Raw genomic sequence first — 20961 nt, forward strand, 5'->3', positions numbered from 1 at the left:
CAGATCCTTTCCCGGTGAACTGCCTGAACTGCGGCCATGTTTATATTGAGACCTAGATGTACGGAAGATGGAGGTGGCACTCAGAACTTCATCACTCTTCGTTCTCCTCTCCACCCCCCTTTATGCCAACCGAGCGAACAATAACTAAAGAAGACGGCCACTTTTCGCTTTTAAACACCAAACCACCAAAGCCTATTTTTAAAATATAGTTTGGATGAGAGGTGCCCTCCCGAGCCAAAGCTAAACGCTAAACAAGCGAAGTGGCAGTGCGCCTGCGCAGTAGGCAACTGTGCGCTGAGCATTGTAGAGCTGTCAGCGGCAGCTCAAGCAGCCATTGAACGCCATTCGCTGTCCTTCATACAAATACCTTTCTGACGTCATTTCGTGATTTCCATGCGTGGTAAGTGAAAATTGGAAAGGAATTTGGAGGCGACAATGCAGGTGTTTGTTGTGAAAATGTGTCAAGGTCGATTTGTTACTTATATCGGTCTTCTTTGATGAATTTGGCATAACCTAAATACATTGCATCGACAACGTAGATTGAAACTAATCTGTGTTGCAGTCGACGGCCAAGTTGTAAGCCTAAGCCTAGGCACGTAGTTTATCTTTTATTCCTCTAGTTGCATTCAAGTCCAACAAATCAAAACCCACTTACTCGATGATATTTTTGTAGTTTCCGGAGGAACCCCCAATCCTCTATTATTACTGCATTTATAGTGTTGCCCAGCACAGCTTGATTCAGATTGCCAGGTTATGTTGACTCCTCCTCTTTTGCCTACTTTTTTATCTGCTCTTCACAAGTCCTACATCCTTTACAAATAGTCATCGAAATAGCTAAGCAATCACTTGATGTGCTGAGCTGTTATGCTCAATCTTAAATTGTTGTTACTGAAATTGCTGCTCTAATTCATCTGCATTTGTATTTTTCAAAAGTTAGTAAATATGACATTTTCTTTTTTTTTTTTTTTTGCTGTCATTGTTAATGTGTAAGGGATATGTCGTGCTCTGATGTCCCAGGTTGCTCTTCTTGTTGTATGTGGATGTAAGGGTTTTCCTCTTAAATACCCACGTTGAATACCTATACTACTTTAAGCATTATAAAGGTTAAGTCAAGTTACTGATTAACAGTAGCTGACTTCTTATGTGTTCGCAATATTTCCATGACTACTATAAAGCTTTGGTTTCGTGTATTGTTCAATTCAGGGAACTGTATTTCTCTATTGCTTAGTCAGGTCCTCACTGAAATTGATATGATGATGGTTAGCTGGTTGGGTAGATATTTGTGAAAGAACCCACTCTTCTGTTTATTTTCAGTATTTTTGTTTGTTTGTTAATTTAAGCTGTAATTTTGTTATCTGGAATGTTTTTATGAGCTGTTTTTTTTTTGTTTTGTTTCTGTCTGTTACAGGTATAACTGGCCTTGATATACAGTTTTGCTATAATTTTTCTTCTGACTGACATCTTCATTGCCCCTAATGGCATCTTCATCATGGTTTTCCAAGTTCCTCTTTATGGGAGGAAGACACAGCCCATCACTTGTCCCAATGTTTCCCAAGTGTAAACAGATCAATATCTATTGAGCACATTAGACTTAATATCACTGGCCTTAAATGAGAAAGAATCAGAAGAATTGAACTATCAGAATGTCATTTCTGAGTAATCTTAAAAAGGTCCTCCACATTGGAGGGGCCAATGAAGCAAAGAAGAAGAAAGTTTACAACAATATTAAAATGGATTGCAACCCTGAAGAATTCTGGGATTTAATCGGGGAACTAGGTGATGGTGCCTTTGGAAAAGTCTACAAGGTATTCTTTCTCTGCATCTTGTTGACCCCCCCCCCCCCTTTTTTTTGTGGACTCTGTTAAAAATCCTTATGTCATTTCAGGCTCAACATAAACTGACTAATTACCTTGCTGCTGCCAAAATGTGCGCCCTGAAAGAAGAAGATGATTTAGATGATTTTCTTATTGAAATTGATATTCTCTCTGAATGCAAGCATCCTAATGTTGTTGAATTGCATGAAGCTTTCTTCAATGCTCGCAAGCTTTGGGTAAGGTCACAATCTGCCTCTGTCCCCAGTAATCATGTTTTTTTCTATATTTCTTGGGTAACAGAGCAGTTACATTGTGGTCTCACGGCTAAACTATCAAATAACAGAACTAAAGTAAAATTTTATTTATTTATTGTTTTTTTTATATCTTTTTGCAGATGCTTATTGAATACTGTGATGGCGGTGCTCTAGACTCAATAATGGTTGAGCTTGAGAAGCCATTAAAAGAACCAACCATTGCTTTTGTCTGTCAACAGATGTGTGAAGGTTTAAAGTTCTTGCATAGTAATAAAGTTATCCACAGAGATTTGAAGGCTGGCAATGTTTTATTGACTATGGCGGGAGGAGTTAAATTAGGTTAGTTTGGTAGATGATAGCTTTATGGTTATGGTCCTCAAATCTTTACTTTTTTCCAAGACTAATATAAACTTTCACCATCAGCTGATTTTGGAGTTTCAACCCGTAATAAATACACTCTTCAAAAGCATGACACTTTTATTGGAACACCATACTGGATGGCTCCAGAAGTTGTCATGTGTGAAACATTCAGAGACAATCCGTATGATTTCAAGGTAACATTATATCTATCTACTTGAAGTACTCAGTTTAGTTTTTCCAGCAGTCTTTTACAATTTTCTTTTTAATTTCCCTCTCTTTTATTTTCTTTATTGCCTCTTAGGTTGACATCTGGTCTTTAGGTATAACTCTTATAGAATTTGCTCAAATGGAACCACCAAATCATGAAATGTCTCCCATGCGAGTGTTGCTTAAAATCCAGAAGTCTGACCCACCAAAATTAGAGCAACCATCCCGTTGGACAAAAGATTTTAATGACTTCATTGCGAAAGCACTGACCAAGGATCCTGTTCACAGACCAACTGCAGAAGATTTGCTCAAGGTAAATGGGGTTGTAAAGTCTAGCTGTTTTTTCTTTCAATTATAAATCACTCCCTGGAATATTGAAAGTACAAATATTTTACAGCATCCATTTATTGCTGGAGAGCTTGACTCAAAGCCTGTTCGAGATCTTCTTCTTGAGTACAAAGCTGATGTTGTTGAGGAAGAAGTTGTGGATGAAGAAGCAGAGGTGAGTTTTTACTTTGCTTGGAGGAGATTAGAGCATGTGAAACCTATGGGGTTTTCACTATCAGTTCTGTGTGAGGCGTGCTATTTTTTAACAGAGCTCTGCCTTGCCTGTTTTGGACAGTTCTACAGGCTTTATGGTTTGTCCTGTAGGCATCTTTGCCCTGTGACAGTACATTGTGCATTTGTACATTTTTCTATACATATAATCACTTTAGAATTGGGTTTGTCATAGCACTCACAGTGAGCACTTGGCAATGAGAGGTTTGAGTTCTAAAGGCTGAGAAGTGCTACTACTATTTTTAAAATACAAAATTTTGATGAAATATTTATTTGATTGTTGTAACATATGGTAGTGTGTTACTCAGCATAGTTTATACTGGCTATTTTGTGTCCGTTAATCTGCAGTGCAGGAGCACATCACATAAACTAGAGTTGTCCCATTCCTTGATGATAACTTGATGATTGAACCAAAATAAATGCAAAGCTATTGGAGTGGGGAGCCCAGACTCTCTGTAATGGTGGCACAAGTCTGTGTTCTCTACATGTTTTATCCTCATACTGCTGTAGTTTCTAAAATTTTGAGGCATAGTTTCTGCCCCTTTACCTACTGGAAGATAAAATAATAAAAATTGGATCTTTTGACTGGTCTTTCCCGTTAAGATCTGTGTACATAATGTTACTTCATCCGTCAATGTGTTGAGGTATCTTTCCAGTAATTGCATGTCCTTGCCTAATACAATAGCAATTTTTTAACCTGAACCGGAAGATAAGCCACTATTAAATTATGAGTAGTAGAATAAACTCTGACTTTTAACCAATCTAATGTTGGGAACTGAATTTCATGCTTTCATTATGTAGCGCGGTAGGAAGCAGCGAAAAAACAGAGAGCAATATCAACGAGTTGGTAAGTTGGAGTCCATAGTGTGGGTACCTTGATGTTTCTCAGTGTTACTTTGATTTTGTCATGACAAGCATAGTATTGATTATAGTTTTGTCTTGTACTATGTTCTTTAAGTTGGATTGTATTACTTACTGTGATTTTTAAAATTTTTGTATGTATTGTATTCAGACTTACCATTGTCTGTACACTACTCAAGCAAAAGCTTCACTATGAATGTATCCAATTCCCTCTTTTGGAATTATAAATAAATCCAATCTGCAGGCATGATTGAATGAAAATATTGAACTTCTTAATAGAATGTACAGAAATGATGAGTTTGTATCTAGAGCATGTTATCAAAAAGTTAGTGTGCACCACGTTGTTACTGTTTTTTCTGTACACACTAAAAGTTCAAATTGCAATTTCTTCTTTTTAAAAGTAAATGCCAGAGGTAAAGTGATTTTGTTTTATTCAACAGTGGTCTTTGATAAATTTGATAGATAAAATGTTTTAAAATCTACTGTTTGGATCTTAGTTCCGTGTAGGCTGTTCCAAGTAGAGGGCATGGCTTTTCATATTTATTTGGCTTCATACATTTTATGTGCTCTTTTTTTTTTGTTGGATAATTTTTTTTGTCTAGCCTGTGACAGGTTACCGAAATTAGTTCAAGTGGCCAGAGTATTAAGAGTTTCACCACCTCTCCATCTGTTTTCAACAATGGTTATAATTTCAAGTAATGTGGTAGTCTGAAAATTTTACACTGTTATAAGTTAGGTAAAACGTAAGATCAGTGTTTATTTTTTGAATTCCCATGCCCTAGCTCACAATGTACGAACAACTTGCTGGAAGGCTGTAATGGCAGTTGTAACCAGGCTCCTCTCTATTTACAAAACTGGATAATTGATGTTTTTGTTTTGATTTGCAACAATATGTTAGGTTTTACTTCTGCTGCTCTCCTTTTGAATTTGGTTTCTTTAATGTATGGCAATGACAACAAAAGCAATCTATAGGCTCATTCATTAGAAATTTTTGAGCTAGGTAGTTTGAGGGTTTTATCTACTGACTTATTTTAGTTTGTTAGTTTAATGTATGTATAAAAAAAAGACAAGACAAGACAAGCCTCTCTCAGTGGATTAGTTGTGCAGATGCATGAAATTATTTTGAATTGCTGCATGAATGTTGTTCAAGTCATCTGCAAATTAATAGATTCACCCATAATCTTCACGTGCAAACAACTATTCCTCTTTTGTTTCAACTACAGTAAAAGCCGCTTATAATGTCTCTCGTTTGTAACGTTATTCCGCTTATAACATTGCGCATGAGTTTCTTTGGTAAAATCTGGGACCCGTTCAGCCGTCCCGGTTTCCCGCATATAACGTTATTCCGTCTATATAAAGTCCGATTTTAGTCGCAGTCGCAAGTCTCCCGCTTATTACGTTATTCATATCCCAATATTTGCAGTTTTTTGGCCCAGACAGTTCAGACATGAGCCGTAGGCGATGCAGAACGATGCGGGCGGGTTCGCCTATGCTCGCTCCCCACGACTCCTTATAGCCCCGTGCGAGTAGGCAACCCGTTCGAACGCGTTCATGCTGTACAGAATAACTACGAAAGTGCGCGGCGTGAATCAGCAACCTGGTATACAGTTTCTAGTCCCAAAACTGCGAATTTATGGGTGCGGATCGGTATTTAAGAAAATATTTGCATTGAACGTTCTCCGCATATAACGTTGGCTTATCGGAGCAAGTAGGGGCAACGTTATAAGCGGCTTTAATATTATTTTTACGCAGTCTTTAGGATACTTTGCATTAAGTTTGACTTTCTTCTCCTTGTTTTGACCTCTTTGGTTGTTTTCTTATCTGCATGCCTCTCTGGGCCTTCTCAGGCACACACCATGCTCCTTGAGGTATGGTATGTCAGTGACTCATTACCAAAAGCATACTTCTATCTGTGACAACTTTCATTTCTTAATCCATTTTAAGTAATTTAAAAAGTTCAATGACATTGTAACTACATTAATTTAACTCTTTCTTTGTGTTAGCAGTAGTGCTACCCTTCAAGCCCAGAAATCAGTGATAAAGTAGAATTTGCATCCAATGAAGTTTCACATATCTATTTTATTGTTTTCTTTTCTAGGAGCATCGCACCTCCCGGCTTCCTCTGGACCTGGACACGGGCGAAGATGACGCTGCATCTATGAAGAGTGATAACGAGTTAAAAAGTAAGAACGTTGTTAAGTTGTGTGTGACTAAGTAATTCTATGCAATTGTCTAAATAATATTTTATTGATCGTAGCACCTGAAGCTGGTGGCAAGGAGGCTGATGGTCTCAAACGAGAATCAGACAAAACAGAAGATCCAGGGCGTAAGAAATTCAAACCTGAAGAACCAACGGTTGAAAAAGTTGTATGTTGACTGAAGTTTTATCCCACTATTATTAATATTATATTCCAATCGGGGATTGTTTAATAATGAACTTTTTGAATGTTGTAGGCCCCAAACAAACCCTCTGATGAGCGCAAACCCTCTCGTGAAAAAGGACCAGCCCCTCCTCCGCCTCAAGCTAAAGAACTGCGATCACCAACCGAACTCTCGCCTCAACCCTCCATAGAACCTATAACTTCAAGTCTTAGAGACGACACTGATGCCCATGTACCTCCACCAATGTCAGTTCCCCTTAAGGAATCTAACTCAACCAAAACAGATAGAATGCATGAAACCAAAACTCCTAAAGATGCAAAGACTCTAAAGAACGAGATACAATCTGTAGATTTGGTTGCTGTTGCACCTTTACCTGTTCCACACGCAACATCCTTGCCCTCAGCTAATCTACCCAAAGAAGGTGATAGCCCACCATTAATTGATGGTTCAGGGTTACCATCAAACAGTGCTGTTTCACCAGTCGCAAGTGATGTCAACAGCCCAAACAGCACCAGCACCTTAGGTTTGTATTTATATTGCTGCATTTTATCACTAGTTATTTCATAATCATGAAAAGTCTCTGAAAAAGTATTTTTAATTAATGCTATTGTAATATGAGCCCATTTCAAATATTTTATTTTCTATTAATATCTCCAAAATTCAGGTGCTTCAGTACAGTTGCCAGAAGCAAACAAGTCACTAATTACAATCAATACAAGACCTCAAACAGAAGACAGCAGTACTCCATCACCTCCGGGAGGTGTTTCTCAAATAACTGTGGTGACAACTCATCCTCCTGTCATCTTACCTCCAATTGACTCACAAAATTCTCCTCATCTTAGACCAACACATCAAGAAAGCAAAGTATCCAGCAGGTACAGAGGCCATTCTCACTTCACTGCACAAATCTAAGTTTATCTCCATTTCATTTTGATTCAATTTTTTGGCAGGCAAAATGATAAGAATGCAAAACGACGGTCAGTGGTTTCTGATGGTAAAAGCAACAACAAGGCCCCAACTACAAGACCTCACTCTGTTGCTTATGATCATGACCGCTCCTCTCGTGAAACTAAAGGTGCCTTTGTGTGTGACTGCCAATTCCTGTTTATTTTTTTCATTTATCCTCAAGAAATAATTGCATTAGTTTCATGTATCTACTTTTAGGAATTGTGAAGAGTGATGAGAAGCTAGAGGATGAAGTTCATACTCCGAAATCTGAGGTAGTAATCATTGCTAACAAAACCAACAAGACAAGAATCAATGAATCACTTCTTGCTGAGGATTGCTTTGATTCGTTGGAGTACCCACCACAGGTGAATCATCATTTTCTTCTCTGTACTTGTGGACTTAAAAACAATTTTCCCATTTTAACTTTTCCTTTTTTTCAATTTCAGGACGATGTCATTCACAATACCTCTGCTATTGGTGGTCAGCGTCTAGATGAGAGTGAAGTGTTTATTGCCAATTCTAGTATTGTTGCTAATGACAGTGGCCTTGCAGATGGGGGTAGGCATGACACAAGTCATGTCTCAGTTGTCCATGTTGGTGAAGAATTCAGGGATTCAGGTTGGTCTTTTTATAAATTGAAAAGGGTGGTTTACCTACTTATTGAAACCTTGTATTGAATATATGTCAATAAAATTTATAGGTTCAGGTGACGATTTGACATCTGATGGCAGTACATCGATTGTGGTGGATGGATCAACTGTGCATCCTACTGATGTAGGCTCTCAAGAGAATGTCAGATCTACTCCTCAACCATTGCCACCACAATCTGTCAAGAAGATGAATGGTCAAGCTAGCGGGATAACATCACCCCATGAAAATGGGGAAGTTTTAATTGTTGTGAACAAAATTTCCAATGCTGCCAGAAAGGAAAAGGATAATCAAGCTCCAGATTCCAAGTCAACTCCTTTGCAGGAGAAGAGGCCTTCTCCAGACAGGACCCCAGGCACGACTACAAGATCAAGTTTACATTCAGACAATGGGTCAATACGAAGTAGTGGGGGTTTGCCATCAGTCGGTAGATCTGTTGACCGTTCTGATGCGGAGAGTGTTTCTACTACAATAAGTCAGGATAGCAGGGGCAGCAACAAAGAGAACCGTCTTGGAGGTTCTCCTGCCGACCAAGATGAAGAAGTTGTATTGAGAAGGAAGCCGGACTATGGTGGTAGGGTATGTAATTTGATATATTTTTGTAACCATTTTTTATTGACTTAATGGAAATCTGCATGCATACTTTTGTTTGTGTTATGTGTGCTTTTTATTTTTTGCAGGACGTAAATCGTGCATCTCGTAGTAAAGAGGATATCATACTTCACAATTTAAAGAAGAAAACCCGTAAGAGGACCAGGAAGTTTGAAATTGATGGTGTCGTTGTTACTACCACTACTAGTCGTGTTATTTATGGTGATGATGAAGATGGAGGAGGTATTTATGATGATCATATTTTGAGGAAGCAGGAACTTCGAGAGTTAAAGATGCTCCAAAAACAAGAGCAGAAGCAATTCCAGGACCTATCTTTTAAGGCTCAGTTTGCTAAAGACAACCAAGAGAAGAAAATTGGGCAAGAACGTGATAGTTTATGTAGAGCATATGACCAAGATTTAGATGGATTAATTCGTCAACAAAAGCAAACTGTTGAAAAGATTGAAACTCAACAGGATAGTGAACTTCGAGCTGCGTCAAAGAAAATACGTGCTGAACAGGTATGTAGCAAATCCATAATTTCCTTTACTCATTAAATATACTGTATCTTTAATATAAATGGAAACAAAAATGCACATTTTTCTGTAATTTGTAGGAAAGAGAGTTAAAAGAGTTCCGTGAAAGTCAAAAACAGGAGTTGAGACTTCTGAAACAAGAGGTGGACCTTATGCCAAAGGATAAGAGAAAGAGTACATTCAAGGCCCGCAAAGAAAAGTTGGAGGCTGAACATGAAGAAAGAGAAAAGGCATTCTTGGAAAAGTTAAATGAAAATCACGAAGGCTCATTACGGAGACTTAGTGATGCTCATAGAGATCGCATAGCACTAACAGAAAGACAATATCTTCAACAAAAACAGCAGGTGCGATTCATCCCAGATCCCATCCTTTCATAGTCATGTTTGGCAAGACAAATGTGTAATTGAGTCACTTGTTCTATTTTTCATTCAACACTCAACTTTCCAGCTTATGCGAGCTCGTGAAGCTGCAATTTGGGAAATGGAAGAGCGCCATATTCATGATAAGCAACAGTTAGTCAAAAAACAATTAAAAGACATATTCTTTTTGCAAAGGCACCAAGTTAGTTGTTTTCCATTGAAAAAACAAATTTAAATTAAATTTTGTTGAAACTTAAGCCCTCACTTCATAATTTATTTTCCAGATGTTATGCAGACATGATAAGGAACTTGAACAAATCAAAAGAATGAACATAAGGAAGGAGGAGGAACTGTTAAAACGTCAAACAGTTGAAAAGAGGGCTCTTCCCAAAAGAATTCGTAATGAGATGAAAGCCCGTGAAATGATGTTCCGTGAGTCTGTTCGTATTAATTCACATTCACATTCCGACCCTGATGAAGAACGAGAAAGACTGAAAAAGGTCAGAACTTGATGAGAATTGTGTAATGTTGTTAGCTGTAGTAATATCTTGGTAACCTTAACATGTTTTCTCCCTCAGTTTCAAGAAAATGAGAAGAAGCGCTATCGAGCTGAACAATCTCGATTTGAACTGAAACACAAGCGACAGTTGGAAGAACTACGTGCTACATCTGATGCCACTATTAAGGAGTTGGAACAGCTTCAAAATGAAAAACGTATGTTTTTCTGATCAATGATTACAATAATTTTACACATGAATGTCCATTATAATTTGAGATACCAACTCTCTTTGAACAGGAAAAATGCTTTTGGAACATGAGACAATGAAGCTCAAAGAGCAGGAAGAGGCATACATGAGAGAACTGAAGGAATGGAAAGCCCACCTGAAACCACGTAAACAGGTAAATATGTTATGATAAACTAGTGATGTACTTTGTTTCATTAGAAGTATAGTAGGCAGTCATAAATTTTAAGGAATGATGCTACTACTTCCTGCTTCCTAAATATTAAAATCTTTACTTTCTCTCGATCGTAAGTTAAAATAAGCTTAAAATGCAGTTTTGTTTCAAGCTACAAATTTTTATTGAGGTAGATTTTTTTCTGTTTAGTCTTGTTATGTTTTTACTCCCTACAATGTGGCAATTTTGTTTTCTTCAATACAACTTTTGGGATTGTATTTTCACAGCAATTGTTGGGAGAATTTGATCGTCAAGCCCAGGAGCTAGAAGAGAAACGCCAACTTTGTGCTTTACTACCTTTCAGTCCAGGCAAACGTTCCTTGAGTCGATCCTCCACTGCAATGTCTCTTCTATCTTTTAGTTCTTCTTCATCATTCCCTACCACCTCAAATCCGTACACTTATTCCCCCCCATCTTCTCCCTCGCCATCTCTAGCTTCCATCCTCCGTCGACCTTATGCATTGTATGCTTCAAGTGCCTCCCGACAAATTTCTCCTACATCTTCATCGCGCTTCAGCCACGAAACACCATCTCATTCTCGTTCTTTGTCTAGTACACCACCTAACCCATTTAGTTAATTATGGCATCAATCTTAAAGTTTTAAATGCAACACTGCCTATTCACTAAATTTCATAACACATTGAAGTGTGCATTTTACTTTTTTTAAATCCTCTTAATCAACTATTAGATACCATCATGCTCTTAAAGTAAGAAATCAGACCCTCATTTGCTGTGGTCTTTGGTGCCATAGTATTGTGGGTTATCTTTGTGCAATGATGCGTCTTCTTTTTCCAACCTTTCCCTTACTTTGTCTTACGTGTTGTTGTTTTCAGGTGCTCTGCTTTTGGGGGCAAGAGACATTCATGATCCATGATGTTGTGGTACAACATTTAGCTTGATTTGTGCATTGTCAGTACATTCCATGTTTCTGTTTCTATTTTTCCCTACCTTAATTTTTTTAGTCCTTCACTTCGAGTTTTCCCTTCTCTCTGCTGGAGTCTATGTTGCCCTGTGTTTCACTTTGAAACGTTTTTGTGTCTTTGCAGGCTTGGCTAGAGACAGCTAAAGTGGTGCAGTGCTCTTGGATTTTTATGCTTTTCTTAGTGTTAGTTGCTGGTATTAGGTATTTGCTTGTTTCTTCACTAAATATTAATTTTGTGCTTCCATCACTTGCTGTACTCTGTTGATAACCCCAGGGTAGTATAAACAGATTTTAGAGTGTTAGTTAAGTTGGAAAAAATTGGGAAAAACATGCAAGAAAATAAGATATTGTTTAACTTTTGGGAATTGTCTGCTTATTTCTTGCTTTTGCAGGCAATTTTCCTAAGACATTGAATAGTTTGTCATGTTTTGATAATTTTCCCTTTCCACCCCCTTGTTTCTGACACACTAAAACACTTTGTTTCTGTTTTGTCTCATTTTAAAATGCAGATATATATTGCTACTAGTATTTCTCTTAACTGAAAAGTGTATTTAATATCGTTCCTACCATCTAATCTGGTAGCTTTATGTGATTGTCCTTCCTTACTGTTTATTCTACTCTTATGCTTTTATTGTGTTCCCTCCTATCATTCTGTTTTCTTTGGGGCACTGTTGTTATTGTCAACATAGATAAATTTGCTTTCCCTTTCCTTAAAAAAAAAAAAAAAAAAAATTATTGCTAAAAAAGAATAAATGAGGTGGAAGGAGTTTTCTTCCTTTTCCCTAACTTCCTTTTAAACTATACAAAATTTAAAAGACTAAGGTGGAAGGTGCCGTCTTCATAAAAGGTGTGTATTGATTCTTCATCTCCTATTGTAGTATAGAAATTACACTCACTCTTGTTTGGCACATAGCCACATTTCTACCCATTTTTAAATGTAAATATGTAATGACTAAATCTGTGAAGCATGGAACTCTGTCAGATATTTTACAGTAGCTATTGATTTTTCTTTTCAGTGATTTTTTTTTGTCTTAATAATATTCCAGGTTAAGGATTCATTAGCAAATTATTACATAGGGCCAGACTGATGCTGATTTGGAGATAATGTTAGATTTAGATACACCTTCAACATTGGGCCCAGCAATATTTTAGAAAAACAATGGGAGCAGATACAAATGCAAAATTTGCACACTATTTACACACTTTATATGATTTCAGAAACTAGAGGAGCAATTTGCCTTGCAACTAGAAGAGCAAGAGCACATGTTTGGACCTTCCCAGCCTCTTCCATCTGATCTGTCTGACCTTGGACATCACATGGGCTCAACTCGGAGCAGTATATCATCAGTCTCTGGTGAAGGCTAATGTTATGATCATACTAATATGGTTTCCAATGAAAAGAAAACCCCATGTGTGGGGGAAGTATTACCCATCAATCCATATATTTGAATATTGTGTTCATATTGGTTTTAACAAGAGATTCTACTGTCTGAAGTTCTTACTTTAAACCGCTCTCAAGTTTGAAACCATGATGCTCAAGCTGTGCTGTTGAAGGGTCTCAAGAACTACTGATACCAGAAGTCTGTGTCCTGAACTGCCTTAAGCCTCAAGCACTGTAGGTGGCCTCTGTCTTATTTATATGGTGCGGTTCTCTGGAATGCTAGTCCCAATTTACTGTATTACTACTTAGGAGTCTATGGTCAGGTGTCCTTCCCTCTGTAAGAGTCCCTGGGTTCCCCCCCTCCCCAACTGACTTGGAAAAATGACTGACATTATGTGCCACAATGGAATGAACCCCACGCTGTGTAGCTTTATAGTCTGCTATTTTGGCATGTTTGTCTTGCCAATCTTTAATGCTATTGGTCGTTAACTTCAATATATTCAAGTGATTGTCAAATTAATTATTGTGACAGTTTTCATTTCCTTGAGCTGATGGTGATCGCATTTAATTAACCCTTCCTTATTGTGTGCCAAATTTGTATGTTTTTAAGAGATTTATTTTGACAGCTGAAGTTAATTATGTCGTACATTGCTGTTGAAAAAGTATGTATAGAGAAACCAGAAGTGATATGTATTGGTGGCTGTTGAAGACTGAGTTTTCAATTATGTATAAACAATAGAAGGTGATGCACTGTGTGATATTGAGAGTGGGAAGCTAATCCAGTTGTTTGGAAATTTATGTAAGTGAAATGTCACTCCCCACTTACTTCACAAAACGATCAATTACAATTTTGAATTTTATCATCCGTACTAAACAATTCCAACCATGATTCTTTGTAGATGTTGTGTTATTTGCAGATCGAGCTGTTAATTAAAATTCAATGGGTTGAGCTCCCGTATCATCTGTAATTTTTAACTGAATTAGCTTCAAGGTTCAGTATTATGCCTTGGATGAGCTGTGTTGAAAGCATTCTATTGTTAACACTTTTTATTTATATCATCTATCCATTCATGTATAGAACATCACAATTTGTGATCCTTGTATATACCTGTAGGTACCACAGCCTGTAAATCTGTTGCTTGATTAATTATTATGACATATATATTTTTTTCATGTGAAATTAGTTATGGATATCTTTTATATGTTTAAAATAATGTTGGTCTCTAAAGTTTTAAAGGTGTATATTTTTAGTCAAATCCTTATTGTATATACCTCTTCTTACCTAGTGCCCTGGTCATGTTTCACTTGGTTCTTATAGCAAACCTACACTTTTAAAAAGAACTGTTTTTCTTCCATGGCATGTCTTTTACATTGTCTATTGAGGAATGAAATTGTTATGCTATGATAGACATAGCAATAAATGTAATTTGCTTTCTTACATGGGAGAGAAAGAGCAGAATGTAGAGTAGATGTAGGTTGTTGTTTTGATAGGCATACTATGTTATGGAAGGAGAACAAAATTTTTGCTTGTATTGCTTCATAATGTACATATTTATTGTACTCTAATTTTGTAATGTATTTCATAAAATCAGGTACATTATTACATTTTTCTGTTTGATTCAGCCTGTTCACTCCGCACTGGTCACCCCTTATGTGCTCAAAATGTGCTGGCTAGACCAAAGGGCCACGTACTATGGCCGGGGATACAAATATCGTGGCTCCCATTGGGTTCATAATTGAGCTCTGCATTTGTCCGTCCCGAGGCACACCCAGATTGAGCTTATTTTGACGTTAAATGAGGGTCATTGACGAGTCTTTGTCGACTTATGAGCCTGGGAGCTGCCTGGCTGCCTGTGGCTGTGTCGGTGAGTAGCTACACCAGGACGGAGGCCGGCTGCGGCCTTAATTTTGGCTAATGGGGGAAGAAGAATAGCAGGTAGATCATCGTTGGTGGTTGGTCGAGAGCTCTCTGTCCGCCACGACCAATTCTCTAATTGGTCTACAACCAATCCTCCGTTCTTCCTCCGTGGAGACGGATGTACCACCAGCTACCAGTTGGCATAGCGTCAGAGCGAGTTTGTGTTGGGAAAATATGAGGGCCAAATGTGTTATAACTTTGGAAGTTTAATTTCAACAAACAAAAGCATGAAATCAGTTGATAAGTTAAAAGTTAGAACATTTACAAAGATGAACAGAGAAACTTCAGTCATGGATGAAAGAAGACTGAAAACACTCAAAAAACATCACTGTTTGAAAAAGAGGATGGAAGAAGAATTAAATTCCTATGAGAAAACAAAAACAAAACGAGTTGACTTCGGAAATTTAGACGTTGAAAATGAAAAAAACAAACAAACAAAACAGTGCTCAGCTCAGAAATCTAGAATTTAAATCATTCAATGAATAGTTAAAACAAAAGTTTGAAAACATGTATAAATTGCAAAATATTAATTTCCTAACAGTATGGCACAAATTTTAACTGACTTTATGAATTCACTAGCCATATATTGAGGTTGTTTATACAGCAAAATAACACTATGTCTTGTACGAAAGAAAACATATAGAGACAAGAACAGTAATCTTAAGGGTAGAAAATATACAAATGGCATCACAAAATTCTCACGAGAAAGGTCACATAACTCTTAAACTTGTACATGAAGTTCCAACGAGTATAAAAAAGTTTGTTCGAAGAGCATACATTCGTAATTCGAACGAGTGTTTTTTTTCTCCTCTCATATGACTCACACTATCTTTGCCATCGAAACGACAGCCGAACCTTCGTCTCATCATGCATACGCCCTGGTTAGCTTGGCGTTGACGTTGCAGGTGTTGCCGTTGTGTTTGGTAACGCTGGAGCGCGGCAGGTGGCCGGGGTCGGGGACGCTACTGGCGACGAGAAGGTCGCCTCCAGCGAGACAGAGCTCCTTTGCACCGGTGTGGCGACGGCGACGGCCTCCAATTGGGTGTCGGTGGTAGTGGGCGAGGGCGAGGTCAGAGGAGGCGAGGAGGCGCGGAGGGGCGCCGGCGACGACGCGGAGGACCGCGCCGTGCTGACGACGGGGCTGAGCGAGGCCGCGCACGGCGACGCGTCGGTGGGCGGCGGGGTGCCGGTGGTGGTCGTGGTGGCCGCCCTGCACTGGGTGGCACAGGTCGCCGGCAGCGTTTCCTCCGAGAAGCAGCTCTCGGACACAGAACCGTCCCCGTCCGCGTCGCCATCGCCAGTCAGCAGCGTCGACCCGTTGGAGTGCTCGTCGGCCGAGAAGGGGGAGCCGGCCGCCGCGGACAAAGTCCCGAGCCCATTCCCGGGGCTGCTGCAGGCGGCCTTCTTGACGGGCCTCTTGACGGGCGCGCCGGGGAGCGGCACCGGCGGCGGCGGCTGCGACTTGTGCTCCGCCGCCTCCGCGTTCGTTATGTTGTCATGCTTCTTCCACTTGGTTCTCCTGTTCTGGAACCATATCTTCACCTGCAACAGAGAGAGAGAGAAAAACATTGTTTAGACCGAGGTTTAAAGAGTTCCTGGGCTGCACACGTAGGAGTCATTGGTGCTCATTTTGCAAGGGTGACCGCCACGATGGTATACAGGGTGGTCCGTCAGCCCCCATTTGTATAAAGCTTAATTCCATTAATTCTAGGGAATAGGGAATGTCCTTAATTTTTTTTTTGGGGGGGGGGGGTCACAACTCCGGCAATCTGGTGCACACCCACACCCACCCTGGAAATCCACAATAATCTTCGGTAAGCTCTAGGCCAAAAGCCATGCTTTTCAAAAATGCAATATCGATAAACGGTCGAGATAAATGGTCGATAGCCATCGATCGAGGCAAATTGGACTCGACATCGACTCAATTTTGTCCACCAAATCGACAGAATTTCGATATCGACGTCATCCATTTCTCGCTGGGACCCAGGATCCAATTAGTGCGTTTTGCTCAACTACAGGCGTTTTACGCCCCGAAAGCAATCTGTCAATCTTGGCAATCTGGTGTACACTCCACAAGGAAGTTGAGTTGAGGCCTTGCCTTTCCCGCTTTTACATCGTAGTCAAAATTTCCTTTGGAACAGCCAAAGCCCTTTTTTTGAAGTGAAAGAAAAGGTACCTATTTATCGGTGCATGCAAGGGGTGGCTTTTTAGGTATATGAGCCGTCCGGTCGCGCAAAAGAATTTTAAAAAAAAGAAAGAAAGATTAGCTGATAAAGCTAATGCATTAGCTGGATTCGTGGGACTCACTAATATTAGCTAGGACAGATAACTTTCTAGTTCTGGCGGCTAATGTCATATGTCATACCCGTAGTGACTGATCAGTGCATCGGATGGCGAAAAAGTTAGGTGCTACAGCTAATTTTACTACCTATCACGTATGCAGCCTATCTGTTGCGGGTACCGGGTGTCCCTGCTCTTACATGCCAGTATGGCGGGTTGCATACGCGCTGGCTCGAAGGCGCTGTCGGGAAAGCGCAGGATTTCGCGCACCCCCCGCGGTTCCAAGGGGAGACTCGCGGTTCCGCGGGGATGCTCGAAATCCTGCGCGCTCTCGACGGCGCCTGCGGGCCTGTGCCTATGCAACCCACCATTACCGGCATAATTTGTGCACGCCGCCTATGAGCGGGCGGGTTTGCCTACCCAAGGGGCTATGGCACCTTGGGCAGAGCGGGTAGGCAAACCCGCCCGCACCTGTGTCTTTTATGCAACACCCGGTACGGGGCGCGGGGCGCGCTAGCGGGCGGGCGTGCTGCTGCAAGGGCTGCCGCAAGGGCTGCCGCAGGGTAAATGTAGAGCTGTCGCGACCATCATCGCCAGCTCCTACCAGCTCACCCCTCCCCTGCCCGTAGCACTCGTGGGCGTCGCGGGCGCGGACGGCCGCGGGTCGGGTTCCGCTTTAAAGTGGAAACAAAGGGTGGCCTGGTCTGGGAATGATCCACTGAACAAACATTCTGTCACGTGCTGCACGGTAATCGATTTGATGGGACGGTTGGGGAATGGATGGAGTGTGGCGGGGCCGGGCCCACGGGCCGGGCGCTGCCAGCCCAGTGCTTGTCGGGCGGGGTGGAGAGGGAAAGGGATGGGAGAGGGGATGGCGCCATGTCACGCTCCGATGAGCTTGAATGAAAGCGGATGAAAGCTGAAGTGCGCATCACAGTCACACGAAAGCCGAGCCGGGCGTGGCGTGGCGTGGCGGGGCGGGGCGTCCGCGCCCCGAGCCTACTGAGCCGACAACTCACCCCGCCGCGCGTTTTGTTCGGTCGCTTCATTAAGCCACTGAATCATCTCTGCAAAACGGTTCCACGAAACGAAAAGAGAAACACCCCAGGAGCAGGGAGGACCGGAACCGAGCCAGGCTCGGCCAGGGTTGTTATTATACAAGTTTTCAACAACAACAACAACAACAACAACAACAACAACAACAACAACAACAACAACAACAACGACGACGACGACGACGACGACGACAAAAAATTACTATTTGATTTGAGAACAATGTTTGCTATTCTTCTGAAAGATACTAAGATAACACGAGAAGCGAACAGAGTAATCTCACACGATAAGTAGCAGGTTCACTTGTCAAATTTCAAGCAAGTACTATCGCACTGGCGCTTTTGTCCATTCTTCCAGAACTTTATACGCCATTATTCGTCCTTTCCACAGTATGATCGAGCCGGGGCGTTTCCTTGAATGAATGCGAATGCGCTGCAGTGTTGCAGGACTGCATCCTCGACAGGGCTGCAGGGGCTATGGCGCCTTACGGACGAAAAGACGGAGCGCCACGCAAGGAAACAAGGAAACGCATGGTCGCAAGGTATGCAAAGCCAACGCAGGCCTGCTTCTGCATCCTTCACCAACAAAACTACATCACGATGCTAAGCAGGGGCTCTCGTAGAGGCTGTTGGTTGAGTGACCCATCAAAAGGAGAGCCCGGCAACGATCGACCCCCCCCCCCCCCCCCCACACACTTGTAGACACCGACTTGGTTTGCTCTGTCCGTATTCTCATCCAGCACCGCAGCAGCCGCCTCCCTCTGCTCTGAGCACCCACCACCACCCTCACTCACCCCTCTCCTGACCCCGCCCCGTGTTCGCTGCTCAGTTCACTTCAGTAGTTTTATTTGCGGTAATCAAAAGACTTGCCTCGCTTGGACGCGGGGCGGGGCGGGGCGGGGTACGGCGTGTTGAGGCGGCACGCTCGCACGCATGTGAGCACGCCGCTATTAAAGGACATGCGGCCCACCTTCCAGGGGGCTCGGCCCCCGGGGCGCTAGCCGGCTCCAGCCCCATGCTCGCTCAAGAAGATGCGTGCGTGGTGGACGATAATGTCGTCATCGATAAAATGAACACACAAGGATGATGCCGGGAGGTTTTATGCGGTCGTGGTATTAATAATAATTATAATGAAACGGCTACGGCCACGAGTAAACGGGACGGAGTGTCAACCCCTGCTCCGACAATCGTGTGGTCGCAGTGATGATTGCAATGTCAACACTTAGGCGCTGCCGGCCAGCTAACCCCCATCCCCTCCCGTCTCGTACTTCCCCGTCCTCACCCCCTTCCCCCATACCCGCGTTCTCCCTCTCTTCTTGTTCAAGAGACTGAAGCACGAGAACGCTTTGGAGTGGAGTGGGCGATCGAAATCCAAAGCATCACAGCCTAAAGCATTAATTCGTCTTCTTTCTCTTCGTCAAAAGCAAGGGAAGCCCGGGGCGGGTGATGAGGGGACAAAGGGGGAGGGGGTTGATGAGGGGAGGCTGAGTGGAGGCTGAGATTCCTGGCTGCCAGTGGGCCGGGCCGAGGGAAAGAGAGGAAGAGAAAAGAGGGGGGGGGAGGGTCACAAAGCACCCCTGCCAGCGCCGACAAACTCTGATGGGCTGGTCGGCCGGCATCAGGTGTGAGGAGAGGTGGGGTATATTGGGTGAGGGAAAGAGAGGGGCCGTGTGTGTGCGTGTGAGATGGAGACAGAGCGACCGAGCGAGCGAGCTAGAGCGAGAGAGAGAGAGAGAAGGAGAGCGAGAGAGCGAGAGCGAGAGATAGGGCGAGAGAGAGAGAGAGCGAGAGAGTGAGGTTAGATACTGACAGGATGCAGAGTGAGAGACAAACACCGAAGCCACTTGACTCACTCAATATTGATCTACTACTGCTCGGTGGGGTGGAGTGGAAAGGATCAGAGTCTGCCCCGTGGGAGAGAGCGAGAGAGAGGGAGAGAGAGAGGAGGGTGGGAGCTTGGTTCTGTCGTTCGCCGTCTCTCTCACTCCTCACCTCTGTCCCTCTCGCCACCCCACGCCACGGGCTGCTCCTCGCGCTCCTATTAGGGGGCTCTGATGGTAACAAGCTACCTAACCCTGTGCCGCCCTGCGCCTCGCCACCGCCGCCTCCACAGCAGCCGCCACCCCCGCACACCCTCGGCCTCGGCCCGTGCCGCCCCACCCTGCGTACGCAGGAGGACCCCTGCCCGCCCCTGAAGCGGCCGGGTGGATATATAGCGTAAATAGTTTAGAGAGGAGCATTTGGTCCTCCTCTCCGGCCGGCCGGCCTTTTGCCCCCCCCCCCCAAAAAAAAAACTCTCTCTCAACATCAAATTATACTCCGTCATGTTAGAATTCGAGCTTAAATAGCCAAAAGAGCTTTCTAGCCTTTCTAGCTCTATTTGTGTAAAGCACCCCCGTCTCTCTATCTCACACACACGTGCATAACCACATACGCGCGCACGCACGCACTTCCCATAGACAATAGGACAATGGCCTTCATCCACCCAACAATGAAAGCGTCAATCGCGAGTTACGGCGAAGACTATGCAGCGAAGCCGCGACCGCGACACGTCTGTCCATGGTGCACACACACACACACACACACACACACATCGCAGGGCTGATGGTATTTTAAGCCCAACTCGTCTCGGTGCGATGGACTTGAGCTCCGGTCAGCATCAAGGCATCACGTGTTGCTATGTTGCAGTGCCGTGCAGATGCTTCTTGCAAGCAAAGGAGTGGGAGGAGTGGGGGAATGAAAGGAGGGAGAAGGGTATCTGACGAAGTGCTTCTCTTCTTAGCCTCGATCCGCCGAGTACCCGTCTGCTAGGCAGCGGAATCATCATCATCATCATCATCATCTTCTTCTTCTTCTTCTTCTTCTTCTTCTTCTTCTTCTTCTTCTTCTTCTTCTTCTTCTTCTTCTTCTTCTTCTTCTTCTTCTTCTTCTTC

General features: G+C 42.4%; 2 protein-coding genes across 6 annotated transcripts in view; one reads left to right on the top strand and one right to left on the bottom strand.

Moving 5' to 3' along the window:
* Window positions 1-247: 247 nt before the first annotated feature.
* LOC113214039 (serine/threonine-protein kinase 10) lies at window positions 248-14381 on the top strand. 5 transcript variants are annotated; one of them, XM_052264323.1, is made up of 23 exons: window positions 248-400; window positions 1409-1805; window positions 1886-2050; window positions 2209-2407; window positions 2492-2622; window positions 2730-2948; window positions 3033-3137; window positions 6153-6237; window positions 6312-6421; window positions 6509-6959; window positions 7101-7311; window positions 7387-7511; window positions 7601-7749; window positions 7831-7864; window positions 7937-8002; window positions 8085-8611; window positions 8713-9144; window positions 9240-9503; window positions 9607-9720; window positions 9803-10018; window positions 10097-10232; window positions 10315-10418; window positions 10703-11120. In XM_052264323.1, the coding sequence occupies exons 2-23, from the start codon at window positions 1644-1646 to the stop codon at window positions 11051-11053; spliced, it is 4356 nt and encodes a 1451-aa protein (XP_052120283.1). In that variant the 5' UTR covers window positions 248-400; window positions 1409-1643; the 3' UTR covers window positions 11054-11120. The 5 variants fall into 5 exon arrangements, with proteins under 5 accessions (XP_052120283.1, XP_052120288.1, XP_052120272.1 ...); XM_052264328.1 differs by lacking the exon at window positions 10703-11120 and adding an exon at window positions 12616-14381 and having other exon boundaries at window positions 7831-8002; XM_052264312.1 differs by having other exon boundaries at window positions 7831-8002.
* Window positions 14382-14884: 503 nt separating this feature from the next.
* Window positions 14885-20961, bottom strand: part of LOC113212887 (homeobox protein Hox-B2) — a gene marked incomplete in the record, with an annotated part of 72399 nt that continues 66322 nt past the window's right edge. Inside the window, 1 exon segment of the mRNA XM_052264361.1 lies at window positions 14885-16238. Within this exon segment, the coding sequence (XP_052120321.1) occupies window positions 15579-16238 (660 nt within the window).

Source organism: Frankliniella occidentalis, unplaced genomic scaffold (assembly GCF_000697945.3).
Source record: "Frankliniella occidentalis isolate FOCC.00 unplaced genomic scaffold, Focc_3.1 Scaffold2, whole genome shotgun sequence".
NCBI lineage: Eukaryota > Metazoa > Arthropoda > Insecta > Thysanoptera > Thripidae > Frankliniella > Frankliniella occidentalis.

Bases quoted from the DNA above. Each gene is read 5' to 3' on its own strand.
- LOC113214039 (XM_052264312.1), top strand. From the start codon at position 1,644: ATGTCATTTCTGAGTAATCTTAAAAAGGTCCTCCACATTGGAGGGGCC. The intron at 6,238-6,311 runs GTAAGAACGTTG...TATTGATCGTAG, and splicing joins GAGTGATAACGAGTTAAAAA to CACCTGAAGCTGGTGGCAAG. The intron at 10,019-10,096 runs GTCAGAACTTGA...TTTCTCCCTCAG, and splicing joins AACGAGAAAGACTGAAAAAG to TTTCAAGAAAATGAGAAGAA.